Source organism: Nasonia vitripennis (genome assembly GCF_009193385.2).
Source record: "Nasonia vitripennis strain AsymCx chromosome 1 unlocalized genomic scaffold, Nvit_psr_1.1 chr1_random0003, whole genome shotgun sequence".
Lineage (NCBI taxonomy): Eukaryota > Metazoa > Arthropoda > Insecta > Hymenoptera > Pteromalidae > Nasonia > Nasonia vitripennis.
The window spans coordinates 764,538-779,176 of NW_022279589.1; the positions used below are offsets into that span (position 1 = coordinate 764,538).

Sequence of the window (14,639 nt, forward strand, 5' to 3'; positions counted from 1 at the left end):
TGCAAGGAGCCAACAGCTGAAAAAAGAAGACGAGTTTTGATCCTAAACCCCTAATCATTTCAGTAGATGGGGGATTTATGGAAATGTCAAACCCTAAAGAGGAAGCCAACTGGCTAATTAAGGGGCCCCACGAAAGTATTGTTTAACAATGGTGCCTGTGGGGTTCCGGTGTCGGAGGGCCACTTGTGCAGAGCTTGCTCTGCCTTCGCCACATAAAAAAAGACAGAGAGAGAGAGAGATGGATAGGAAAAGACAGACAGTGGGAATGAGAGAGGAAGGAAGATAAAGCAAGAGGGACAAAGCCAGGAAGAAAACACAGAGTGAGAGAGAGAGAGAGAGAGAGAGAGAGAGAGAGAGGTCACGAGAAAGCATTATTAGCAATCCTACTAAAAAAATGACATTGTGAACACCTATTCGTTTTCTGATTGCCTTGGTCTGTACGTATACGAGAATTCTTAACCTCGAAAAGTTAAAATTGAGTAAACATGATAAGAACGCATGAAGTGCATCTAAACTTGCTAGTAACATAAAATTTCTAGTGTAATAACATAAATAAGCTATTGTAAGAAACGCTCGGATATTTTTAGTATTTTGTTAAATCGTACCTTTTTTAGTAGAAGTATTCTCCTTTTGGAAGTTAAATTCAACGAATTCTTGGTCAGTTACATCCTGAGATTCATATGATTCCGTATTCTTTGAGATAATTTCTTCTAATAATGTAGTAACCTGCACAGCCTCTTGCGGAAGTACTTGTCTATAGTACTTGTCGTGTGTTTTTTTAGTATGAGACAAATGTCTTATCAACGCGTCAGAGTGCCGTCTGTTTGTTTGTCTTTTATATTGTGTAGCGATGAATTTTCTAAATCCTGTAGCTGTGACGTTAAAGAGATTTTCAAATTTCTTATAGTTTTTGTGACACAGTTCTACCAATTTTTTCATGACAAGGTGCCCATCTAAATGGTCATTTTCATTCATGTTTGCTCCAACAAATAAATGTTTGTTTTTGGTACATATACCGACTTTTGATCGATTGTGTACCAGGAAATCGATTATTTTCTCATCTTTTTTATCTAGATATACGCGGCCATCTAGTCCTTCGTTTTTCTTTCCAGCCAGATTCATTATGGAGAATCTCACAGCTCGCATCTTCTCTTCGCGAGTCAAGCTTTTGAAGTGACAGCTATCTTGGTTCGTAATCGTTCTATTTGTATAATCCTCCAAATGTGTTCGGCTATTCTCGCCAGGCCTTCTTCCGTTCCAACATTGTACGTAAATCATTTGTGCTGATGCAAGCTCAGTATAAACAACACTGTCTAAATTCTTCAGCGCCTTATCAAACAATATATCTCGTCTTCGAGATAAAAATTCCATCATTATATTTTTATCGTGGGGTGTTACCTCTTCGATGGTTTTTCCCTCGTCTTTCTTTCTTTTAGAGTTCTGACTGGGAACGATTTTGCTCCCAATAATAGGAAGCCAGTACGCTTCTAATTCTACGTTAAACGATGCTAGTTTACGATAACCGACTTTGTCTTTAGTTACATTGAAAATTGATTTTAGCACTTTCATAACGTTTTTAAGCAGAAGTCCTATCAGTTGAGCTGTAGATGGAGATGCAAATGTTCTTTCTTTTTCATCAAATCCAGCCATGCTTCTTATTGCCGCTACTGTATTTGCCCAGTGAGGAGAATCCATGCAACTCTGTAGGTCTGTTATTGCTGGGTTTAGATTCTTCATTGTGGTGAGAAAAGTTCCAAGCGTTCGACCATGTGTTGCTATCAATTTATCTTGATCCCGGACATCGTATCGCTCGCAAATGAGATTTAGATACGAAATAATGGCATTATCATACTTGAAATTCCAAAAACTTTCAGTTTCGTGCATTTTAGACATAATTTCCTTTAGTTTTTTTACACGTCTTGGGATGATAGTAGCCAGATCCTTCCCTACAACTGCTGAGAATTCTGACGGAGTTTGATGAAGACTTAGGATACTGTTCCGGGTGATGAGTATGACAATGAACTGAAATATTGCGTCTTGATATATACGCTTTGCAAATATCGCATCTTACTCTTTCTAAGCGGTTTTTTTTTGTTTCTTCGATAGTTTCATCAACTTTTTCAGTAAACGCCAACATTTCTTTCTGCATTTCCTCTTCTAAATCCAATTCGTCATTGTCTTTATGTGCTGTCTGATCGCTTTCTATATTATTTTCAACTAAGTTTTCGACTTCTTTATTATTCACTTCCGATTTGTTTGTAAGTTTACTATTCCTAGCGATACGTCTACTAACTAGTAGTTTTCCTGTTGGATTTACTATTGGATTTGTGTTATAAAAAGCAATACCATTCAATCATATAGTTTTAAATAAGTCCATCCTTTCTTTACATCTTTTTGGCAAACTACACAATTTTTGTACAGTTTTAGATTCCTTTTGATGTACCGGTAAATGCCTATCAAGTCGTTTAAAAACTTGTTTGCAAAAGGGACAGCAGCCTTCTTTAGAATAATGTTTTGCGCCTTCCGCAGAGTTGGGTACATGCAATTTTTTCAGAAACTCCACCTCCAAGTTTTTGTTATCGTCAACGAACTCATATGATTTATTTGTTTCATCTTTCTTCCGTTTCTTCACTGCATTCTTCTTCTTTAAGTTATCGTTCGGACTGAACGGTAATTCCTCTTCACTCATGCCAGAATCTTCTTCAGAACTTTCTTCAAAATCATCAACATTTGGTCATCATCTGAATCCTTTGATTCGCTGTCTGAAGAATCCCGTACTTTCGCCTTCATCGTCGCTTTTCTTTCGGGTTTAGTTTTACTTACATGAGAGTTTGAGGTTCCAGACTCGTGATTAGAATTATTTTTTTCAATTTGGCCAATAAGCTCTATTCCTAAATCTAAGTCAATGGGTTTGTCCTTTAAGGGTTTAACGACTTTGTCTTGCTGTTTAGAATACTGAATTTTGGTTTCAGGATGTCCTTTACGACACAGACAGCGGGCATTCAGAAATTCACTTATATCAAAATCAGAATCGTCTGAATCGGAAGGAGCGGATCTCTTTCGATTTCTTTCGTTAACGCTACTATTATAATCATCGTCCAAAGAAGGAATCGTTATATTTTCATTCATGAATGTAAGAGATTCGTCATGATTTTGAGGACCAGCTCGTAGAAATTCTGGAGAATTTATTCCTAGGCTCAGGTCTGAATCATCTTTCGAAAAGTTGTTAGTTATTTTATTTCTACTCTGAAGAGTGGGTGACAGTTCAAAGTTGTTAGAATTTTGATAATTAGTTCTTATAGTTTCTGGTGAATTAATCTGGAGGCATGGAATCGAATCATTTTTTGTAGTGGATGAGTCGTTTATTAGATCGTTGGCTATCGCACTGTTTTCATTTTCAAACGAAAATGACCAACAAGAACCCGCATATTCATCAACACTTTTCAGAAGTTCCAGAGATAATGAATCTACTTCAAGTTCAACATCATTCATAGGAATATCATCCATTTCGTGTTCAGTCGAAGTTTTTGTCAAGTTACCATTTGATGGTAAGCGTGATTCTTCCATAGGGATGTCATCCGTTTTTTGAAAGCTTAACTCATCAGCTCCAAGACTTTCTAGAGAGGTTGCTTCAAACCATAGCTTTATCTCATCTTCATCATTAATCTCTTCAGAGCTTACATCATTGTCCCCAAAAACTTCTTCAAAATTTCGCATCAATTTTATCAAAGTCTACATTGTTAACTACAAGAATCTCTTGAGAATTGGTTTGAATGCTTTCATTTATATTATTATGATTTGGTACTAAATCTCTAAAAATCTATTTCTTCAAAATTTTCCTCGATACTTTCTAGCATTTCCTGAGAATCGATTGTATTCAGTATATCTTTGTAAGAAGCGATGTCGGATTCAATGTGTAGATTATGCATAGCATCTAAAAGAAACGTAAATTTTTTTATAAATTTGATCAATATTTACAAAAAATTCCAAAACTGTTGCTTATTTCAAGTTTTTATTCTATTTCTATTATCTATTCTCTATTATCTATTTCTATTATTATTCAATAATTACTTCGTATTAGAAAAAATATATAGATTAGAATTGAAAGTAAAATAACGCTACCAACTCAAAAAAAAAAAAATCTTTCGTTAATAACACTCCAAACTCTTCTTGATCAACATCATATCTGAAATCGATGTTGATCAAATGGCACGGAAATGATTCGGCAGCTCTTGGCACCCTTCTGCACTTTTGGTATCTTTTGGCCTAGCTGTTACGATAATTCGCAATTTGGAAGAAAAATGCGAATTTGCTTGGACGAAATGTAAGAAAATATGGTTAAATCTGAGAATTCTCAAAAATTGTATGTGTTAGAAAAGTGCAGAAAGGTATTAAAATAAGAGAAAATATCCCAATTAAACGCAATAAGTTCATAAAATTTTTAAAAATCACGACGAATTGAAAAAAAAAACTATAAACAAACCTGAGTTTTTAACAAATTGTAAAAATGTTTTGATCTTTTTGGGTGGAAAAGGGTGAAATTGATAAAATGTTACCTAGATATTTCCATATAATCACTTTTGTGATAAAAAATCACGGTGATAGTTTAAAGGTACAAAGGATAAGATCTAATAAGTCATGTTTGAACATTTTTATTAGTAACCATTACACAAGATTGTTACAAGTGGAAACTTCACTGGTGTCTAATTACTGTTGTGACGCAGTATATCACCGTAGGCGGGTCGCGGTCGACCATTTTTAAGAAGGTTTATCTGATTCAGAAATAGCAAACATATTCAGGAAAAAATCACACACATAGATCTGAATAAATCAATAGCTTATGCCAAATTTTAAGTCATTGGGATACCCTACTGACGAGATATATATAAAAGTATTTTTTTCAATTTGACATGGAGTCTTCTAGAAAATCGCAATTTCCTGGTTTTAATTTGTAAATATTTATTGTATTAACAAACAGTTTCCGTTGCAAAGTTTTGTATGAGAAAACTAATATTGGACGAAGTTAAATTGATTTTGAAAACGATCAATGGGTACCTCTATGCATAAAAATTACTTCGTTTAAAAAAAATATGTGCACTTAACCTCAAAAACAGAGTCAAATATCTTCTATATTGAATTTTTTTGTTATATAATTAGTTCGATTTTTTTATGTAAAATCATTATTTGTTATAGTTTTTCTAAAAAAAAAAGAATTGTACACAGTTTGACTAGCGACGTACCAGATGAACCTCTTTCACGCAGCTGTTGACGCCGTTCATAATTGGCAACACTGCACAGTGGGGCCATTTGAAAGAATTTGGACAAAAATCTTGATTCACTTGGGGTTACAGAGAAATGAGCTGTAACTTGGTAAAAATCTTTGTTTTTCAGTGTACTTTCGGAATCCAAGTCCCTCGGAAAGATTCATAATTGGGATCTATGTCAAACCTGCAAAATAGGATAGTCATCCGATTTAACCGATTTTCGCTTTTTTCAATAATCAGAATTATGACCATATTTTCATTAACGCATTAATTTTTAGCACACAAAACTCAAATTAGAGCTCTTTTCTTCTACTTTTGAATAAGTCTCATCAAACAAATTCAAGCCCCTAAATTAATGCGTTAATGAAAATATTGTCATAATCCTGAATATTAAAAAAAGCGAAAATCGATTAAATCGAATGACTATCATATTTTGCAGGTTTGACATAGATCCCAATTATGAATTTTTCCGAGGGACTTTGATTCCGAAAGTATACTGAAAAACGAAGATTTTCACCAAGTTACACCATTCTTCTGTGACCCCCAGTGAATCAAGATTTTTGTCCAAATTCTTTCAAATGGCCCGTAATTAACCATATACTTATGAATACTGAAGACTCGCAGTTTTCTTTATAAGAAATGATAAAAGCTTTTCGTGACAACTTGCCACGTATTTCCTAAATCATCTAAAAAATTATTTTGAGGATAATCCTATGTGACGTGTAGCCTGTCAGGTTACACACGTACACACACAACATACATGCGTACACACCCAACCTACACAAGTACACACAAAACACACAAAACACGCACTCGTACACACTAAAACACACAAAGCACGCACGAGTTTAGCGCCGTTGTTCCCTGCTGCAATTTTTAAGCAGCAGAGGAGCAACAATACAAATTAACATAGCGCCGAGGGAGCTAACCTCACCTGCCAACCGCATGGAGCAACGGTGGCTCCTCTGCAGGCTTGGCAGGTGACTAAGCTCTCACCATCGCGCCACCACGGATCGCCAGGTGCTGTCGCGCACGGCTGTACTGACGCAGCCGGTAAGCACCTGCTCCTGATCACTAGGAGTCGCACCGCGAGCGTACCGAGCGAGATCGGGAAGCGCGCAACGAGAAAATACGAGGCTGACTGACGCGTGCGCATCGCTGCCGCGCAGATGCGAGCACGCCGCGATAGCCGTCGGAGCACGAGATAGAGAGAGAGGGAGCGAAAGCGGAAGCGAGAGAGAGAGAGAGAGAGAGAGAGAGAGAGAGAGAGAGAGAGAGCGCTGCCGAGTAGAGCGCGGAGAGAGGGGCTCGCGCGCGAAGCCGTGCGGGGTCGTACACGAGGAGCGCGTACACCACTAGCGCGCACCACTGCCGTCGCGCTGGCACAGTCGAGTGCACGTAAGGGAGTCCCGTGCACTATGACTGCGCGGTGACTTGATTATGACTTGGCGCCAAATAGCGCGTCAGAGCGTTATGACGCGTTCGCGCCATTCCTCCCTTACATGCTAGAGGTTGATGGAAGGGAGGTTTTGGTGTAGTTGACATCGGCGGTGCCGCGCCGCCGGTAATCGGTATAGGAGGCGCGGACTTGGTTTTCCGGATACGCGCAGGACTTCGAGGATGAGAAGCAACTTCCTTCTCGTTCATTATCGTCTCAACCGCTGCATCGACCAGTCGTCTTGAAGCCATTCCGAAGTCGCCTAGCCGTGCAGAATAAGAGAGAGAGTCAGAGAGAGTTAGAGAGAAAGGAGAAGATCGAGAGTCGAGAAGTTCCAAGTTGCTGTTACTATAACTAGTAAAGTAAGTCGACACTTTATCTGGCACTAAGCCACAAATTATTTCGTGCTCTCTGTGGTTCTGGGTTTCGTGTTGCGCCGCGTCGAAGCATTACCGACTTTTATCGGAATTCGAGAGTGTTGCGGTTGAGACGCGGTTGATCGAGTACGATCCCGCCATTTCCCAATAAACGGAATTTGTGCCGCTGTAGATCGCCCAGCGATCCAGCTATACCAGAGGTAATTATTGAGACGCTGTCGAATCGCTCAGCGATCCAGCAAATTGAGTGAATATTGTTTGTGCCGCTGTAGATCGCCCAGCGATCTAGCTCTACGAGAGATAATTGACAAGCCACTGTCGATCAAAAGATCCAGCAAATTCGTGGCATTCGTAATTCGAGCCGCCGTCGATCTCTAAGATCCGGCAAAACAATAATCGTTTTAAATCCCTCAAGCGTTGTTTATCGCCGATCAAGGCGTTGATTAAAGCGTTCTTTTCAGCAAGGCGATTCCGCGCATACGATTAACGCATCGTTTTCGGTCTCAATAGTGTCATTGTGCGATTTTCGCGTTTTTCAGCACGGCTCCAAGGAGATAAGACATCACGCTAATCGCTAAACCCGCGATCCGTTAACCAGGAGGACGTTGACGTGGAAAACGCCATTTTATAGGACGCGACGCCGTTGATCGCGACGCCGATGCCACTTTGGGTCGAGCGAGTAACGAACAATAAATTCACGAAGCGCGATTTAGAGTGTTTCAGGCGGTTTAAACAAAAATACATCTAGACCGGAGTCGTATCTAGTTGCGTTGCCAGATTCGTGGTTAATTGTTATTTGTTAATTCATAATAATATCGAGTGGCGCTGCATACGTTATTCGCGTAAATTAACAGTGGGTAAATCTGTATTCAGACGAAGTCTGATCGACGCTGGGGGTTGCTAGAATATACGATAATTATTTTGTACAGCATAAACAATCTGTATCTAAACATTTATTTATTCACCTCTGCCACGCCAGGCATACCTGTTTCCTATACCTATATGTTGTCCCCCCTTTAGATGTAAGAGTCTGCCGGAGAAATATCGAGTTCAACACAGTGTACATGATTTTTGCGTCACCGAAATTAGGTTATAAAAACGCAATATCACACCTATTATGTACCCAGTTCATAATGATACGATAATATGTTACGCGAATCGTGAAGGAAATGTACTTGACAAAAACTGGTATGACGAAAAAGCCACTACGGATGAAGAAGAGCGTATTCGAGTAGTAGAAATGGCTGCCAATATTATTTATCAAGATATTAGAAGTAAACATTATGATACTAATAATTATAATGCACCAAGCTCTTTCTTAGAAGATATAGAAGAAGATGTTTCTTAAAAGTTAATGAACATCGCTTTGAATGTTTTAAACGATCAACAACTCGAGCTCCGTTTCAATTAGAAAATCTTTCTCCTACTGAAGGAGCTGTCAGACAACATGCCTTCAGAGTTTACTTGCAATTACAAAAATGGCTAGGACATGATAAAGATATAACTCAATGAGAATGGAAATTTACAGATAATGTATGAATGCCAGTTTATACTGAGGATCTTTGATACTGGAGAAAATAATTAAAAAAAAATAGCATGTAGCTGTGCAACTGGTTGCAAAACAAAAGTATGTGGCTCTAAGAAAAATTTCCTTAAATGTACGAGTCTTTGCACTCATTGTGATTTAGCTCAATTTGAAAACTTTGAAACTCCTTCTAACATCGAAATAAACGAAGAAGAATTGCATTATGTTATAAATATAGGACTGCTATATATCGTTACTCTGTTTGTAATTACTTTATAAATATTTTATAACTTCATAAATAAATTAATTTTCCAACATATCTAAATATATTGCATTTATTGAAATTGATTTGATAATAAATAATAATTAAAATGACTTGAAAAAATCTAAACAAATTAGAAATGTAAAAAAAATAATATATTTTCGAGTCTATTTTGCTTCTAAGGCGAAAATAAATACGATATTCGTGTGTCTCGCCGAGCTACCCCAAGTTAAGTACAAAAGGATTCGTTACACTGAGACAAGAAAAAGTTAGGGTTACTTGATAGAACAAAGTAGCACCAACCGGAGAGTCTCCGGTAGCCACAACCGGAGAGTCCGGTAGCCAGGGCCGGAGTCCAACATAACCTCTAAATGTACCTACGCTGTTTTGTTCGTAAATAACATTTTGCTTCTGGTTATACTGCATTAACCAATCATATTATCTATTATTGATCATTTTCTAGTTTACGGACAATGTAGATCCCGTAGCACGAGTTCGAAAATTCATCTACTCTGGCCTATGAATTTTGTCCGGTACTGGCTACCGGACTTTCTCCGGTTAGAGCTACTTGACAATGCTTACTTGAGCAACTCCGGTAGTGGCTATCGGACTCTCCGGTGACCCTAACTTTTTTTTCTCTCAGTGTACTCGATTTTCAACAGTATAAATTAATGAAACATATCCTAGTATTTTTCATTGAAAATATAGCTATTTAACATTAAAACGCATAGATTTTTTTAAATTAATCAATTTCCGTCAAAGACATTTCTTTGAAATAAAAATTGTAAAATTTACCTGAAAAAAACGCGTTCCAAAAATATGCAATGTTTCAAAGTTATTTTTTAACCCTTAAAATAAAAAAAAAATCGCTATATTTCTTTAATAAGATACATAGCACAAGTGTTTAAGAAGAAAATAAGCCCGGAATCGTTACTCCAGGACCATCGGAAAAGAAGATATAGTCAATTTATGAGAGCTCCTTTATCTCGAAAAATAATTATTAATATTATTCATTAAAAAAAAAAATAGTAGATCACATATTTAGGCAAGTAAAATAAATGTCTCAGATCACGTGTAATTGTCGGCGGAGGTTGCGATTGAACCAACAGCACAGAGCGCCCGCAACGCCGCAACCCACCATACGCCAACATCGAGCTACAGTTGAGGATGGAACTGAGTCAGTCAGCTGTTCGACAGTTCTAAGAAGTCGCCACTTTTTTGCGTTCTTTGCCAGCTTGTACGTCTGTTTTGAGGGGCTTGATGTGATGTACCTTGTAAAGCACATCAATGTACAGCTTCATGCTGAATTCCGACTTGATTAAAAATATAATTACAGAGAAAGAAAGAAGAAAGGTTGAAATACATAGATATAGATATACTAGACTGGTGTATTCTCGCGAATCGTGAAACGTTAATTTTAACAATATTGCATGTTTAGCAACGCGAATTAATAATAGCATAAGGTAAAGTAGTATTTTGCAATCGAGTACTGATAAGAAAAATCTGGGGTCACCGCTGATTTTTAATGGCGAAATGTATAAATACAAGTAGCTGATTAGTTGCGAATTACGGCAAAAACCTGCATACGGTGAAATTCGGTAGCCACGCCATGAACATAGTTCATAGATAAGATCCTGTACTTTTACTCTAGATATGAACAATTAGGATAAGATGTATAGCATTGATTTAGAGGTGGAGAGTACATCGGCGCATCTGTGTGCTTCTCACACGACTAGGGTTCGCGCAGATTCGCATCATGCGAATATTGAAGTTTCGGGTTTTCGCGCATCGCCGTCGCATCAGATAGCGGCGAAATAATCTGAAATAGGAGCTCTTTTATACGTTAATAGTATCCCCTGGCTGCCTAGCAGCACGCTCAAGGAGATTCACGATTATAATCACCGCTTGCTCTAATTTTCCGCGACCAAAAGCATCCTCGCGCGAACCAGCAACGGTCATACTCGCCATACGTCTCCTACTCCACATCAACCGAGGGTCAGAGTGCACGCGACGAAGCAGCACCAGAGGTCCGCCAAGGTCAGCCAGAGGTCCACCGAGGTCAGCCAGAGGTCAGCGAGGGTCAGCGAGTGGTAACTAAAATCGGACGCTATGCGGATTGGTACTCGATTCTAATTACGGAAAATAGGGCGATACGGGTTGTTCGGTATTTGCAGGGTAATTTATCGTCCTGGTAAATTGGCGCAACGCAGATACGCGGTGTTCGCCCGTCGAGCGTTGGTACAGGTTCTGGAGTGCCGAACAACCGCATACTTTAGGTTACGAAGCGAGCTGAAGTAGGACTTTCGAGTAAGGATAAGAATAGTGTTTTCCGCGAATTAACGAGACGATTAACAGTGCATCGAAAGGTAGCTGCGTTCACAGATTAATTAATAATAATCCGGAGGAGGGAAGCGTGAAACGATGACCGGGTTAGTTTATAAGGTGTATGCGGGAATCGAGCTTAGGAATAGAGCGTGCGATCTGAAAATATTGCACGAGATGTGCTAATAAAATATAATCCGAAGAAAACTGACTGTCTAAATGATTATTTTCTTATCTCACACATCTCTGTCTCTTACACATTCAATAATTCTATACTATAATTAAAATTAAAGCTACCCTAATCTGGGGAGTTTTATGGTGAAGCCGAGGTTAATAAACATGTGATCTGAGGCTTTCTGAGGGCCTAATTACTTTAAATACTTAAAAAAATGAATTTCATCTTTATACGTAACATAAATTAAATAATAAACTAATCAATCATATTAACTGAGAAACACTGTAAAGAAAAAAGAAAAAATTTTGCTTATTCATCCATGAATTGTTTTATTTTTTTAGAGGATTTATAAGTTATTATCGGTTAAAAGTAGAGCCCTCACATGCACACCGTCCTTTCTGAGGACGTCCATCTCTCCCCTTTCTCTCTCTCTCTCTCTCTCTCTCTCATCTACTCGCGAGCTCCGTGTGTGAGCGTACGCGATGTTCACTCCAACTTCAGCCCTCTGAGATGAAAGATCGGAAGCGAAAGTGATAAACAGAACTTTGTATTAAATCTATTGTAAATAAAGCTACAAAAGTGTTCTATTATTGAAAGTTAAACAACTGTTGTTTCCTGATTCGGATCTACGATTTATCAGGATATGAAGTTTCAACTACCTTTCTATGCGCAGGACATGGCTGCAAGAGGTGATAAAACGACCTAAGTATCGAAAGCCACTGAGAAAGTAAAGTGAAAATAATGAAAACAAATCAGTTTATAATAACGGAAGAACGAACGTTACATGCGAGAAAGGAAAATTATTAGTAAGATTTTTTGCTGATTTGGTGCGACCGAGCATCTTACGCGTTATTTTCAAAATGTTTGACGAAAGAATTGATGAAATTAAGTGCGCGAATAATTCAAAAGAAAGAATATTAAAAACAAAACAGACTTGACCCTGATTCAGAATCGAAAGAAACTCCGAATACAAAAACGGAGGAAGATTTAAAACAAAAAAAGGGATAATCGAGAAAAACATGAGATGAAATAGAAATACATCTGGCATACGAAGAAATCAATGCTATCATTGCGAACATAAATGGTGATCTTTTCAGATGCCATGTTGACGAATGATAAAGACAAATGTATTGAGGTAATCAATTAACAATGAATTAAATTCAATGTATAAAAACAATGTATGGATTTTAGTAGATAGACTGGAAAAATATAATATCATTAACTCAAGTTGGGTATTACAAGGGCGAGAAAATCGCTACGTATCTTACGAAGTTTGAGTATACATCGCTTACCGTAATATACTCTCGGAGTATAGAAAAGCTATCAACGACAAGCTCATTGATAGCTTAGAAGATTTGCAACGGTACGACCGTCGCTGGTAAAAACAGCGAGACCTTAATACAACCCTTATGTGCCACCCTTGCCAGCCGAGAAAATGCATGATCTCGGCGCGGCATTTAGTGGCGCAACGGTGAATCAAAAGGTGGCGGCTGTAGAGGCAACCGTCAAGACGACTGTCAAGGAAACAGAGGAGGCTCCGGAGAAGGAAGAAAGCAAAAAAGGCAAAGACACCATCTTCCTCGGGGTTAGAGAAAGCGGCTAGCGTGAGTACGCCAGCAAAAGAGGAGAAGAATGAAGGGACAGCAGTACCAGCTCCTAAGACGGCAAACAAGAAAGGCAGCAGAGAGAAAAAACCACGCGCCATTAACCCGGGAGGCGTGGGGGCGGTTCAGTTAGGCCTGAACTCCGCAAATATAAGCAACGAATAATTTTTGGGAGCATGTTTCACGTGTCACCGGGTGGGACACAGGACTTCAGCATGTTCTGAGGTAACCTGTTATTTCTGCAAATAAAAGGGACAAACGACCAAGGCGTGCCCTCTTAGGAGTCAGAAGGAGGAACCATCGGTACATTGCCAGCTGTGCGGTCGATTTGGTTACACACCTCTCAAGTGCCCCGACTACAAACGAATAACAGGTATGGGAAACTTGGGATTGGGGGCACAGGGAAAAGCCAAACTGTTTCCTAAGGCAAACAATCTGGTCTGGCGAGGCTAGGAAGTAGAGTGACATTTTCGCAATCTCCTCCAGATGTCATTCCGCTGCAAAACAACGACGGATAATGTGGGAAATAAACCACCTGCCACTCTTACCCCTCTCAACACACGGGAGGTGTCAAGCGATACAGAAGAGACTATTGCTGGAGTAAATACTGAAAATCGAAATTTTCTGACAGTACATCTAGGCGGGCGGGACTACCAAGCATCGCTGGATCCTGGCGCCACGCTGTCGCTAATCGGTCTGGCAATTACAGAGCAATGCCGCGATTAATTGAAAAAGAGCGATACGCTACTACGCACCGCCACGGGGCACATTAGCAAGGTACTCGGAGAACTAGAGGTGATGATGGACGTTGGAGGAGAAATGCAGGCCGTAACTTTCATGGCCACGTCGTCACTCGAACAGCCGATGATTGTAGGCATGGATTTCTGCAAAAAGTTTGACTGCGACGTGCATCTAGGAAGAGGCTTATGGCGCACAGGCGATGGCGAATGTCAACCATTCGCTAACGGAGTTAGTGGAGGTCAACGTCCGCGCCGAGTGTGCAAAGCTGTCGAGCGTCAATGATGAGAAGCGGCAGCAGGTGTAAGAGTTAGTCGAGAGGATCCTTCGAGATCAAGCTCTTCGTTAGGAGTGACTCATCTAACCGAGTACCATATTGAGCTGGTGTATTTTACGCCGATAAGACATCAGTCTCGTCGAGAATCCCCTGCGAAGCAACAGGTGGCGGTAGAGAAGGTAGAGCAATTTTTCAATAAGGGAAAAATCGAGTGGTCGGCTAGTGTAGGCCAGTAATAATCCGTAAATCGGATGGGACTCGGTGATTTTGCGTAGATTAAAGAAATCTTAATCGAATGACTAAGAAGGATCAACATTCGATACCGAACATGGACTCGATCACAGACAAGCTGCGCAGCGCGCGAGAGTTATATGAGCCGTATTAGTCGTCGCTTATTCATCGCTTGTTATCGATCGCCTTCTGCATGCCGTATCGATCGCTTTGGCTTCTCGAGACCTGCAACAATAAGGTGTTTATGTTGGCACATACGGCGGAGCACGCATCGAGCACGCTTGGAGAACAATGGAGGAAAGATTAAACAAACAAAGTTACAAACCTTTTAAAAAGGCTCTTGCACTGGTAACGAGTCAGTCTCTGTCGGGTTTCCAAGCTGTAAAGACGGATTAATAAATCTGAACAAATCCATATTCAATTTAT

The 14,639-nt window shown here is 39.4% G+C and overlaps 1 protein-coding gene across 25 annotated transcripts in view; it reads right to left on the minus strand.

The window, feature by feature from the left end:
- The window catches only part of LOC100115682 (sodium/potassium/calcium exchanger Nckx30C), a 570,283-nt gene that overhangs the window by 388,306 nt on the left and 167,338 nt on the right, over positions 1 to 14,639 (minus strand). For 9 of the 25 annotated variants that reach the window (XR_004227594.2, XR_004227575.2, XR_004227609.2 and 6 more), the window contains exon 1: positions 606 to 4,864. The exons of 9 other annotated variants lie outside the window; for them this stretch is intronic. Coding sequence is in view for 6 of the 16 variants with exons in the window: in XM_031929808.2 (XP_031785668.1) it covers positions 606 to 1,893 (1,288 nt within the window). In the remaining 10 variants the exon portion in view is untranslated. Of the gene's footprint in view, positions 1 to 605; positions 4,865 to 14,639 lie in introns of those variants that run through there. 7 more of the 25 variants (XR_004345110.1, XR_004227569.2, XR_004227572.2 and 4 more) reach the window with 3 other exon arrangements.